This window comes from Xiphias gladius, chromosome 4 (assembly GCF_016859285.1).
Source record: "Xiphias gladius isolate SHS-SW01 ecotype Sanya breed wild chromosome 4, ASM1685928v1, whole genome shotgun sequence".
In the NCBI taxonomy this organism is placed as follows: domain Eukaryota; kingdom Metazoa; phylum Chordata; class Actinopteri; order Istiophoriformes; family Xiphiidae; genus Xiphias; species Xiphias gladius.
In genome coordinates, this window is record NC_053403.1 from 11314364 (window position 1) to 11327725 (window position 13362).

A 13362-nucleotide genomic window follows, 5' to 3' on the forward strand; every position below is an offset into this window, starting at 1 on the left:
CCACCAGGATGTTGTTTGTTCTCACATTGAGCTGCCGATCTGTGATTTGCAGGAAGGAATTCGCATTGTGATGTTACGAAACCGATATCAGCATATTGTACTTGCTAAACTCTTGCAATATGCAAAGGATATTTGTGAATAAACAGCCTTTTTACCCTCAATTCAGTCCCTTCTAAAGCCTAATTTAAGCCATCAACAAATCTTTGAGAGCGAAACAAAAAACATGAAAAACTGAGATGTTGGTTTTGACTGGTACTTGTCCAAACAGCTCAGTTTCCCACCCTCCTTTTCTTATCTCTGCTTCCCACACACCTCTTCCTCTCTTCCTCAATCACCGCTCATTCAGTTTCTGTCTCTGATGGTCCCCTCTCTGAGCTACCTGCCTATTATGTTTTTTTTTTATGTAAACCATTTTTTAGCGGCTTTAATTTGTGTTCGGCTGGATGCTCCAATTCGGTGGGAGGGTACATTTGTCCACAGGAGGCTGTGTGAAATTGTCACTGCAGTGGTCTAAACTTAACTTTCACACAAACCTTCTCCCAGAAATGAGCTTTTTTATTTTGAAACTAGAACAAAAAGTGGTGTGTACATCTCGATGCCTCCGAGCTGACTGTAACTTCCCATCCTCCTACTCTGCCACTCTTTCCCTTCTATTCTTATCTCTTCAAAATCATGCTGTATATATGATCCCACTGAACCCAGCATGTTGTCATCTGCTGCTCAGTCAGTCAGTGTTTTGTGCATGACTAATAAAACTGAATTTTTGGCATCTCATTTTTGCTTCACTCGTCTGTTTGATAAGTCTGATAAATGTGAGACTTTATCAAAGTGAGTCATCCCATCTAATCAACTTGCCTCACACTGCCTTAAACTACATTTGTCTCCACACAAAGCAATCACACACTCCAATAGGCAATGAAGTCCCCCGGGGTCACGCCTATATCAAACAAGAATAATTATACTGTGACATGCCATGCTGACTCCCTCTATCTAGTTTTATCGCCTGCTTGTGAGCTGTGGCAAGGCCGACTAGTTGACACGAGGATAAAAAAAAAAAGAAAAAAAGTGTCTGTCAAATTGCTGTGTGAACTTTTGGTATCTGTTTTTCTGTACTGTAGGGCCCAGAGTGTGTGTGTGTGTGTGTGTGTGTGTGTGTGTGTGGGGGTAATTTTGACTATCGCAGTGTGAGCTGCTCTCTAAGAGGATGAGCAAGATATGTCGTATTGCTAGCCGGCTCTGTAATGATAATTCCTGCAGGGTTATAGCACCCAGCAACTCACTTTATTCTGCGGATCGCTCAGCTAATTCCACACCAGCCCTAAGGAAATGCCCGGTTTGACCCCGTACTCTTGCCTTCACTTTCCGCTCTGTTCTCAGAGCTACCACTCCCACTAACACTCCTAACATAGCTGCTGTCTTGCGCTCTCTCTCTCTCACCTCTTGCTTTTTCTCTTTATAAGGGAAGACTGGGCAGGGAAAGTGTTTTGTTTTGCAGCAATCACCTAATTAACCGTTGAGAGTGTCGTTTATCTCCTCCATAAACTGAACGTAAACATCTGCGATTGTTCTTTGGTCGAATGTTTGCATTTACATGCGTGAGCGTGAGTTAATCACAAGTTCCTTTACTAATATTATGAATGTCTAAGGTGATTTAAGCAGAACTGGTTGATTAGTAGATATTTCTGTGGGGGGGGCAGCAATCTGAATACAACACACTGTTTAAAACACTCCCAAGTTCATTTGGAGTTCACTGGTGCAGACAAGATCAGGAGACAAGAGTCAAACATGCACATACCTGCAGAGGAAATGCATTAATTACCCCTTTTTCAAATTCTCTGTTAAATATAATCTCTGCTTAAAAATGCACTCTCTCTCTCATTGAGATAGCTTGTTCTCTTTTTAAGTCACTGGCAGATCTTTCCTGTTTCCACATGGATCTATTGGGATCATCAGAGAGTTAAATTTAATTCTAATGACTGCCTTCCAAGAGAGCAATTTTGCGATTTCAACCTGCTGCTCTGTGTTTCTCCTGCAGGCACTACGGTCAGAACTAAAGGAACGTGAGCACTTGGTGATCAGTACTTTGGACCAGGCTAGGATGTTTCTTGCTGACCAGCCGATCGAGGGTCCTGGAGAGCCACGCAAGGACCTGCAGCCAAAGGCTGGTACGTTTGCACTCTTCTTAAAAACCATCTACATATTTATACAAATGTTTGGAAAAGAGATAGAAGAACATCATCTCAGCTTTCATCACACTGTGATCTAACTTAATACCTCTCAGTCGCTGATGTCTGGAAATGTTTTTTGAAATAAGAAATGTCACAAAAAACTGTTACTGCAGTACCACTTACAGTCTATATTAACCACTCGTGCTCTTTCTGCTTCCTTATCACGGCAATTTCTACTAAAATCAGAGCTCCTTTTAAGCCTCAGGTGGTCTGATCTTGCAGTAGTACAGTCAATCTTCCAGTATCAGGTCAAAGGGAGCTGAACTTATCACTGTATTTAGTCTTGAAAGTGGTTTTTGCGTTTTATCCATTGAGCCTCATCATTTTTGTCGACTGTTGGGGAGTCCTAACGGTGAGTCCCGTACACTTGCACTGTGTCTGAAATCACCTTGTTACCAGATTTACCAGGGCTTTTGCACCAGTTCTTCAGGTGCAGATGTCGACGCATTCAGCCCCAAAACACACGTGTTGCATGTGTCAAACAGCTGCAGAAGGCTGGAGTCACAGTTTGCGTGTCATTTATGCCAGTGTCTGCATTGTACGTCTCAGTCCTCATTGAATACGCATTTATGGGAGGATCTTACAAATAATAGGGAGACATTTTAAAAGAAGATGATTATGTGTTCTGCTGGATTTACTGAGGTCACCCTGGTTGCAACTATAAATTTTCCAGGGAAACACAGAGCAGATGGGATTTACAAGAGCCACAAGTAAGGTTGTATTGAATTCAGAAATGAATTTTCATTACCTATTGTCTTATAAAACCTGATTATTAGAAGCAAATAGGCAATTATTAATGAACACAATATGTGATTACTGTAATGCAAAACATGGTGGATGAGGAATTGTGTTTTGTCTCCATCAAACTTGGATTTTAATTTAAATATCAATGATGAAAAATCACCAGAGACTGCTACAAAACTTTTCTTTGTTTTGTTAGGAAATTGAAGTGAGAGTTTGGCTGCATTTACCTGAGTATTAACATCCATATCAACCCCATCTCCACTTCCACCCGCTCCACTCTGCTGGACCTTCTCTCTCTCTCTCTCTTTCTCTCTCTTTCTTTCTCTCTCTCTCTCCCTCCTCTGGTTGCAGTGCCATCATTTTGTGTCATTACTGACTGGCCTTGCACATTTCTAATTTTTGCATCTATAAAATTTAAATAATTCCATTGTGGGATTGTGTGCAGGCAGCAGTATACATGCCACAGACATTTTAGGGCACTATGTAGAGCATACATTTCACACTCAGAATTAGGACACTAAAATAAGATGGTGGAGGGTAAAAGATAACACTCTCTATAGTAAATAGAGTCACTTAAGAGAGATTAAGTCGCCTGACCTCTTACCTGTTTCATGTAAAGGGTATTTGTCATTAAATTAAACATCTTCAAGAATATACAGCAAGACTAAATTGTAATAATAGTATTAACAGGCTCTTTTTGTTTGAGTATTTGGAGGTATTTTTTGCCTTTATTGGATGAGATACTGCAGAGAGCTAACAGGAAATGAGGGGAGAGAAAGAGGGCGATGACACGCATCAAAAGGTCCTTGGCTGTACTTAAACTGGTTTGTAGTATCAGATCAGAAAGGCAAACCTGTCCGGTTGACTTCAAACCAGATGCGAGGACCTATTTGGCCCAGTTTTGAGGTTAAGTGTCCTTGAAATGCCATTCACTAAAAGTTGAGCTTGTGGTAATACCCATAAATAACAGAGCACCCAAGAATCAAATATGCACTGACTCATTCAACGTTTCCTCTCTGTCTCCGTTGGATGCGGTGGTTAAGTCAGCACATTTCCTTCCTAAAACCCCACTGTGTAAATAATTAAACCGACCCAAGGGGCTGTGTAGGGGTATGGTGAGACTTCAGAGTGCAGGCAGATCGGCTTGTTGTCTGTGATCTTTGATATGGATATCAAAGCGTCATCTCATTGTATAAATAGATAAAAAGCTGATCTAAAATCAGAGGCTGCGCTTGTTGTGTAATCAGAGGAGATGGGATTTCTTAGAGTGACATTTTGGTAGAGTCTGAACAATTTTAATTGTCCTACATTCCTACACTCTCTTAGTATTTTGTTTTTTCTATGCCACTAAACTGACTTTATTGTTTTGTTTGTATCCCACATTCTTCAACATCATCACACTGTATACACTGTAGTTTTCTCCTCCACCGACCCCTTTCTCTCATTCTGCATCCTCCAATATGTCACGATTATCCCATCCTCTCCCCTGTCCTGCCATCATCATTCCCCAGATCCTCGACTGCCTGTAATTGAGATCCTTTTTTATTTTCTTCTTAGCTTCTTCCCTTTTCTTTCTCCCTCCTCATCTTGAGTTTTACTTATATGCCCCAGTTAAAATCGAACATAAGACATAAAACATAGAAATAATGCAAAGCAATGTGCAGGAAGAAGGAAGATGCCCAAGAAAGGCGTATTCAGTATCTTAAACCTAAATGATACAAAACAACATTTACAGAATTGTTATAGATTTTGAAGGAAGAGATAATTGCCAAAATAATAAAAAGCTTTTGATCGTGTTCTTTATGATTTTACGGAAGATGTAATTTTAATGAAATGACTGAGCTCCATTATGAAAACTGACCGAAAAATTTGGGAAAACGAAAATGACTTTCTGATCAAGTAAGTGGATAAAAAGAATGGAATTATGTGAACATTTTTCCTCTCTCTTCTCTCATTTGCAACTTGTGTATAAAGGTGTATTTTTGGAAAACGTTTATATCATAATATTGAAGATGTTCAGGTTTCGGAAATAAAAAGAGTCAGCTGGGTGGAAGGATTTGACTGGGTTGCATTTCTAACATTTTTGGAGGAGGGTTGTAGAAAATATCCCCACTGATACCATGCAGTCGTATGGAAAGTAAGTATGTATTAGAGATTAATAAAGGGCATAAAATCTGTCTTTGTCAACATAAACTTACTTCTCTCTTAACTTGTCTGTTCTCTCTCTTCCTTACTTCCTTCCTTCTCTTCCTGCAGACCTCACCCCAGAGGAGAAGGCCCGAGGGCTGGCCCGGGCCATCCGCAAGCAGACGGGCGAAGTGAGGGAGCGGTGGGAGCGTCTGAAAGGACACATGGGTGGCTGGCACAATCAGGTGGAGCAAGCCTTGGAACGGCTCCAGGAGCTGCAGAGCTCCATGGACCAGCTCGACCTGCGGCTAACTCGAGCAGAGGACGCCAAAGCTACGTGGCAGCCTGTGGGGGATCTGCTGATCGACTCTCTGCAGGACCACATCGACAAGACCGTGGTGAGTCAGAGAGACAACAGTGTTGTGTGCACCATCGCTGAAGTACTATAGTCATCAAGATATCAAGTCAGGAGTTAGATAACCCACTCCTCTGAACCTCAGTTTACTTCAGGCTTCTTCAACAAATCCTGTATTTTCTTCTACTTACAAAATCTTACATACGGCCATTCACTGTGATTTGTTGGTGTGTAACTCATAAATTACTGATTTAACTGCAATTTGATCAAATAAAAGCATAAACCAAAACCGCACCTGCACCTCAAACAAAAAGAGTTTTTGTCTAGTTTGTTTGCAAAATGCTACTCATCAAATGTGAGAAGGTCTTTTCACGAGGAGACCTGACCTAGAGACAGGGAACACATTTAGTTAACAAGCGGAAAACTGACAGACAGCATTTCCTAATAAACAGTAAACAAAGAATGAAAGAGCGACAAAGGTCAAATGGAGGACAGAGGAGAAATAGTGGGACCAAAAATAATCAAATCATGGTTCGCGGGTTGCACGAGGAAAAGCAACCATAGCATTAATTTGGCTGTCCACATCAGATCTTAAAGATTGTCTCCCTGTGGTATAGACAGTCTGTCCAATTTATCTCTTAAAATGCATGTTATGTAGGGACCTACTTTGGACAAAAATGTCTATTTAAAAATTAGAATAAAACCAAAGTATAGTATAGGAATTAAGTTCTTATTGACAGTCACAGTAAAGACTGTAAATGCAAATTATAGCACAACAAGACCCAACTACAGTTAGAGGTCATGAGGTCAACGCAGTAAACATGAAAAGACAAACAGCTATTAAAAGGATAAAGAGGATAACCAACATTCTTTGAGACATGGTGGTCTTTGTGAAAGCACAAATGTCACGATTAAGAAATTAGTGAGACTATCTTTATATGTGTTATACAATTACAATATCAGTCTTTCACACTGTAACAAAAGAAGTCTTTCTGTCCAGACCTTCAGAGAGGAGATCGCCCCATTACGTCAGGATGTAAGATTCGTCAATGAGCTTTCTGCAGAGCTAACGCCACTGGACATCCAGCTGTCCTCCACCGCCTCCAGACAACTGGACCAGCTCAACATGAGATGGAAACTACTGCAGGTAGTTTAAATCCTCCTGAATCATCTGCAGATGTTGAAGCGGACATTGTTTTTCCACACACTTTTTTTTCTGCGCCTCTTTTCCTCCTTCAGTATTTTGTCTACACTTGTCTTCAGTATATGTTGATCCTCTTTCTTCCTTTTCTGTAATTCTCCCTCTGCCTGTCTGTGAGTTTTAATCTCTTCTGTGTGTTTGTCTCTGTCTCTCTGTTTCTCTCGCCGCGTACGTGCTGATTTTACTTTGTGTCAGCCAAACACAAAGGGGACTGAGAGTTGTCCCTCTGCCTGTGTACCTGTTTTATTTCAACACGGCTCTGTGCTCGATGCGACACTTTGTCACTACACATCAATGGACACTATTCTCACAGCGCACCAGTCACATTCTTGGCTCTCAATGTGCTTGAATGTCTTGGTCTGATCCGCTGTGGGACTCGCTGAGTGATTCTCAGACTGGAGCATGTCTCAGCCCTTGAGGGAAAGTCATGGAAGGGTCTTCTTACAAGTCATCACAGGCAAAGAGACTAGAGGGGATGTTGGTTGTGAATTAGGGAATAACATCCTCTTTGTTAAGTTTTGCAGCAGCAAACGAACATAGCAACGTGCAAATTTAAATCAGCAAGTTGTGAGGAATTCTTTCAGACACATTCCTGTCATCAATTGCCCTATTTCCTCTCTTTTTTTTTTTTTTTACCCATTTCTCTTCTCTCTTTCTGGTTAGAAACAGAGACAAGAATAATCTGACAAAATCATGTGTGAATCAGATCATGTCTATAGGATACGTAGACTGGTATAGGCAGAGATAGGTGCTGAGAAATATTATGTCAAAGCATTTTTCTTCTTCAGCACTGACGCTTTGACCCTTCGAGAACCTTGACGAGGCTGGCTGGTGATGCCTCTGGTGTCCAGTTGTAGGGGAAAAATGAATACAGGTCACGCTGCCCAGCTGGGATGGCATCAAGCAGCCACAGATAGACTGTGATTTCAAAGACACTGACATGGAAACTTGGGTTTTTATGGAATTCATTTGAAGGTTCCTTGCATGCAGCTACATAGCGGCATAGCTGTAGAGAAATGAGCAGGGAGTGTGGGCAGAAAAAAGGTGTGTGGGCAGAAAAAAGCAGGAAAGTGTGCTTAGAAAAACTGAAATCTCAGAAAGAAACCTAAAGTCACCCCTTCTAAGTGTGTAACTGCTGCAGAGTGAAACTGGGCAGCTGGGCTAATTTGTAGCCTTGTGCTACATCCCATGTACATACACATACCAATAGTCCTTCTGCCTGGAGAATGACCCTAACTCAGAGTAGGGCAGGGTTTCAATGGACTCCACAGTTTGGGCCTCTGTTGTACACTTTTTTTTTTAAATGTATCTCAGTCTGCAGGAACCTGACACTAATAAACTAGGTCTTACTGTGCAGTTTGGTGATTTGGTTTTCATATGCGGACAGCTCCCATCTTCCTGTCATTGGGACAGTAACCGTTATGGCCAGAAAGAGGCTGAGCTATTGCCTTTTCTATGCTTATAGTCAGGTTCCATGTGTGGGCAGCTGTGATCTGGCTGCCATAATACCTGAGGTGTGTGTGTGGACATCTTTCTATGGTTGCGTGGACAAAAGTTTGGTTTGAAACCAACCGTTGTGAGGACATTTTGGCCGGTCCTCACAACTTCAAAGCACTGTTTGATGGATAACACTTGGATTTAAGGTTCAGGTTAGAATTTGGTTTAGGTCAGCTCTAGGGGCTAAGGAATGCATTATGTCTTATGCGAGTGTCTTCATAACTATAGTAATATCAACGTGTGTGTGTGTGTGTGTGTGTGTGTGTGTGTGTGTGTGTGTGTGTGTGTGTGTGTGTGTGTGTGTGTGTGTGTGTGTGTGTGTGTGTGTGTGTGTGTGTGTGTGTGTGTGTGTGTGTGTGTGTGTGTGTGTGTGTGTTGAACTGCAGTTGAACTCGCATTATTATTAAGCAAGTCTAACCATTTGTTTTTGAAATTCCTGTCATAGAAAAGGTAATACGGAGTATAAAGGGAAAAAGAAATGGTTTTGAACCTTGTCCTAGTTTTGATTATATTGCTTGAACGCTGTGCTCACATGCAACATGAGACGCCACATGAGTCCAACATCATTCAGGTTTATGATCTGTGTGTCATTGCCGTCATTTTTTCACTCCTTCATCTCTCGCTCTGTCAGTTCTGCAGCTCTTCAGTTACCTCAACAGTAGAAGATGAACAAAGTTTGGTTTCCGGGAGCCTGGATACAGCTGCATTTACCGCTCTGCCCGATATGGCTTCTCTTCTTATCACCATTAATGGAAGCTGAAAGAAACAATACAATTTATCCCCTGCATTCTCAACGTCAGACTTGCACTTGCATTTCGGTGTGGACATCATAGCATCATCATGTATCATCACCTTTTTTTCCTTTTTTTGTTTTTGTTTTTGTTTTGTTTTGTTTTGTTTTAATAACCACTGACCACTACCTAACTTGAGTTGACGACACACCTATGCTACAGGTGGACAACATGACAGTATTTACCATGAGAACGTCAGTGACCTGATATGCAAATTGAATTCATCCCGACCATGACGCCAGCTCCAGCCACTGTAAAATTCAGTCAGTGCGAGTACATTTTCAATTCCACAGCTGACTGTCTTCTCACCTGTCTGTCTGGTCATCGTGCAGGTGGCAGTTGAGGACAGACTGAAGCTGCTTCAAGAGGCCCATCGAGACTTCGGGCCCTCCTCCCAGCATTTCCTCTCCAGTGAGTACAGAGCCACTTACCTCTCTCAGGGAATTAGAAAATATTGGGCAATCCGGTTTCATTCCACTCAGTTACACTGCTTCACATCCCTTAATTTTCATGTCCCATCTTCTCATCTCCAGCATCACACTTCACTTTCATGCATGCTCGGTGGATATGTGGGTGCACGCATATACTCGCACAGTTTGCAGATGAAGCACTCTACTCTTGAATAATGCAAGGCTTAATCGCAGCTCTCCACTGACTCCCTCCCTTTCCTGCCTCTTTAGAGTGGTCATTAGCAGAGAGAAGGAACAGAGAGAGTTAAACACAAAAAGCTAGAGAGAAAAAGACAAATGCGGGAGTGTGAACATTAAACAAAGCATCCGGTCTATCGCTCCCTTTGCCTCTCTCTCTGTCTTCATTTTCTATAATCATACAGCCATTAGTGTTTCTTTCTGCACCACCTGATTTGCTTTGCTGGCTGTCAGACACGAAGACAAAATGGACGGTGTGCGATTCAGGCCAGGTTGTAAGCTTGGCCGCCCTGCTGTGTTTCCAGCAGACATGAATTTACAAAGTGAGCCCTGCTGAGAGCTCAGCGACTGCACCAGACAAGATACCCCTCCGTCTCTTCTTTCATCTTCCTGGCACTATGACACTATCTACTCCATCACACATTCGCTCTCATTACACTAGTAGCTTAATATTCCCTCAGGGATCAATAAAATACTGCGTTCTAATCTTGCCCTATCCATCTCATATATGTCCCAATCTCGCTTAATCTCTTTCTCTTACTATCTTTTCATCTCTCTATCTCAGCGTAGAGCTGTGTCAAGGAGGAGGGAAAGTGGGAGGGCAGTAAATCAAGCAACATGTCTGCTTCGTATTGCTCTTGAGAGCTTCTTAAGTCTTATTACGTGGCTGGTTTTAACGCTGCATCAGCTTCTCATTTTAAAGATTTCCCTGACCTGTCAGTATTTATTGTCTTCTTTCATACCAACAAAGATTAACATAAACCTGGGCACATGGAGCCCTTTGTCAACATTTTTTAAATGTTTTTTTAACATTTTCTTTTTCTTTTCATGCCCGATTGTCTCCTTCCACCCTCTTTCTTCTGAGTAAACAATACCCATTTACTTTTCCCACCGCAGTTTTAAAGGACTTTAAGAAGGGCCGGATTTTAGAATGATTTCAAGCGTGAAACTCTAAATGGATTACTATACTGCATGGTAAAATTGTGAAATATTTATTAAGATGGTGTTTCAATCTTGACTACTTGACTTTTGTCTCTCTCTGTCTATCTCCCTTTTCTCTTTCTCTCTCTCTCACTCTCTATCTGCAGCTTCTGTACAGCTCCCCTGGCAACGTGCTGTTTCTCAGAATAAAGTTCCATATTACATCAAGTAAGTGGCGAGAAACGGCTTCAATAGTTCTCTTTGTGCCTGTTGAAATTGTATGCATTTGTTTGTTCGTTTGTGTGTTAGTGTCTGTCAGTGATTTATTATACACTGGCAAGGCATTCAAGGCCAGGGTATTGTATGTAAAAATGCTGTTGTTTCTAACAACACTTCCTGCTTTTTTTTGGTATTTATTTCCATCTCCTACACTAATGGTGCCAGTTTTATTTTTTGTGACTTTTTAATACAATACATTGCTATTGTTTTGAGAATTGAACAGTGATTATTTTGTTTCAGATTGATTCATTTGACCAATTTTTAGAGGTCTGAAGAGGTCAAATTATGCAGAATGTAAAGAAAGCAAAGGTTAGAGAAAAGTCTGAAAAATGAAGAAAAATTAAACGTATTTTGTATAGCAGAGTTAAGTTTCTTTTGTTTTTTGGTATCTCTTACCCCAGTGATTTTATTTCAACCTCTTATATTCATTATATGACCTCTTGTGCGGGTTGTGATCCTTAGGTTGGGAACAACTGTTCTTCATCTGAGATTCAAGCAACTGTAGACCTGTAGATTGTGCAAGTTTGTAAAAAAAATATCAGCAAAATACCTCTTGAATATTCCTTAGTCATTTATGGAACATGACCTGTAGGTCCCGCAAGTTGAAGCAATCGGACCAAGCCATAATATACCTTATAGTCCAACTGTCAATTGATCTTTGATGCCTTGAATCTTGGGTCACAGTAGATGCACCCAAATGTACATATGGCAGTATGGTGCAGATGGAGTTGAATTTTACGTTTTGGGATTTTGCATTTTCAAAAACATTCCAAGTTGGCTTTGAAATAGCTCATTATCTCAGACACTTCAGACATCTCAGACTGTGGGTAATCTAATAAATTCTTAGTCTTTGTAACCTTTTTACCGCTACTGACCTCTCACCTACATCACCCACAGATGGTCAATTGGTAGCTGTTGTTTCATGTATATTCCTTGCGCATACATAATTTATTTTACTCCCACTTAGGAAATTCTTTCTTAGGATTTGCTCCTCTGCGTATATTAAAATTAAAGCAGTTTCACCTACACAATTCTCATTCAATCCAACATTAGCACCTCCTTTTGAGTAGATAATACCTATCTGAATCCCAGGACAGGTTCCCACACTTTTTTAAAAGTCGCTATATCCAAATCAGGCCAAAGAGCAGGTTTTTATTTGGTGTTGCGTTGGTGGCAACAGGGCAGCTTCTCTACTCTTCAGGATAGCAGTTTTGAAAGTTCAAAGGACCTCATTATCCAGAAATCATGTATGTCAGTGAACTGCTGACCAACCAAACCTGAATTCACTCTTATTTTTGGCTGTTGGTTTGAACAATCGTAAGATGGCAGTTTCAGCTCTATTTTGTCAGTCCTGCTCACTTTTTTTCTCTCTCTCGTCTCTGTTGGGACACTGATGATAAAATGGGTTTATTTTTTTAGGGCTGCCACACCTAAATTGCCCTTTTTCCTGAGTCGAAATATCCCTGTCTCTGCTAAATGGCCAAATGGCCATTTTAAAAATTCTCCTTGTGCCATTGTCCACAGAACAACCCACAATAAAAGCGTCAGCTGCGAAGATATCAAGTCTACTCTTTTTCTGAGTGATGGGTTAAGTGTCTCCAAAAAGTGTGATGCAACCTTTTTCCAAAGCATTTGTATTTATGTTTAGTATGGTAGTATGGTATGACATAAAATGTTAACTTGTAGAGACATGGGGATAAAGGTAAATTTGGTTGGGACTGTTGAAGACTCTTGCTTGTTGGCGCTTTAAGAAAGCTACTAAAGAATTTTATCAATCTTAAATCCAACAATTAAAAGTAGTTGCTTCAGTTTATTGAATTATATTGAAGATTATGAGCTAATTTGGGAGCAGGTCAAGGTAAAGCTTTTTCAGACAGATGGAAATGGAGAAAAATAGGTTTTAGACGAGGAGAGAGGGGGCAGAACACCTGTGTCGTGTTTGGGCCTGCAGCTTGCCACTAAAGGGGGATCAGAGATGAAAGCCAGCGACAACGACTCAGAGGACAGGCTTAAAACTTTAGAGTCAACAACAGCCCGTGATCACAGATGTGCCCAGCCAGTTAACTTGCATTCGCCCACTCTCACAAACACATGTGCACAAGGGCATTTGCACAAAACAATACACACAAATGCATTTAGACACACAAATACACAGTGGCAAAGGAACACTGACACAACCCCAAAAGACGCATATGAACTCAAACTGGAACGAAGCTGAAACTTGCCACACACATAGACTCATTGTGAGCACACTCCATGTGTTCCGTCGATGCATCCAGGGTGGGTGGACCAGGTTTTTTCTCTTCATGGTGGCTTTCACATCAACCCTATATTGCCTCTCAGAAACAGGAAGAAAGAATCAATCCTCCTTCAACTTTAACCACACTGTGTGGTGTTTCCTTCATTTCAAAAGGAAGATACTTTACTCTACACTGCCCTTTCAAATCTTCCTCCACGCACAAATACACAGGCATGCAAACCCACTTCATTTGAAGCTTGAAAAAACTGAACGCTAAATCCGTAGCGCATAGGACTAATAACCGGTCACATTCAGTGTGGTGACATTCTTTGG

General features: G+C 41.1%; 1 protein-coding gene across 9 annotated transcripts in view; it reads left to right on the plus strand.

Moving 5' to 3' along the window:
- utrn (utrophin) overlaps positions 1 to 13362 on the plus strand; it is a 181466-nt gene that overhangs the window by 117729 nt on the left and 50375 nt on the right. For all 9 annotated transcript variants that reach the window (XM_040125316.1, XM_040125318.1, XM_040125317.1 and 6 more), the window contains 5 exons: positions 2036 to 2165; positions 5229 to 5497; positions 6455 to 6601; positions 9276 to 9354; positions 10679 to 10739. In XM_040125316.1, the coding sequence (XP_039981250.1) occupies positions 2036 to 2165; positions 5229 to 5497; positions 6455 to 6601; positions 9276 to 9354; positions 10679 to 10739 (686 nt within the window). The remainder of the gene's footprint in view (positions 1 to 2035; positions 2166 to 5228; positions 5498 to 6454; positions 6602 to 9275; positions 9355 to 10678; positions 10740 to 13362) is intronic.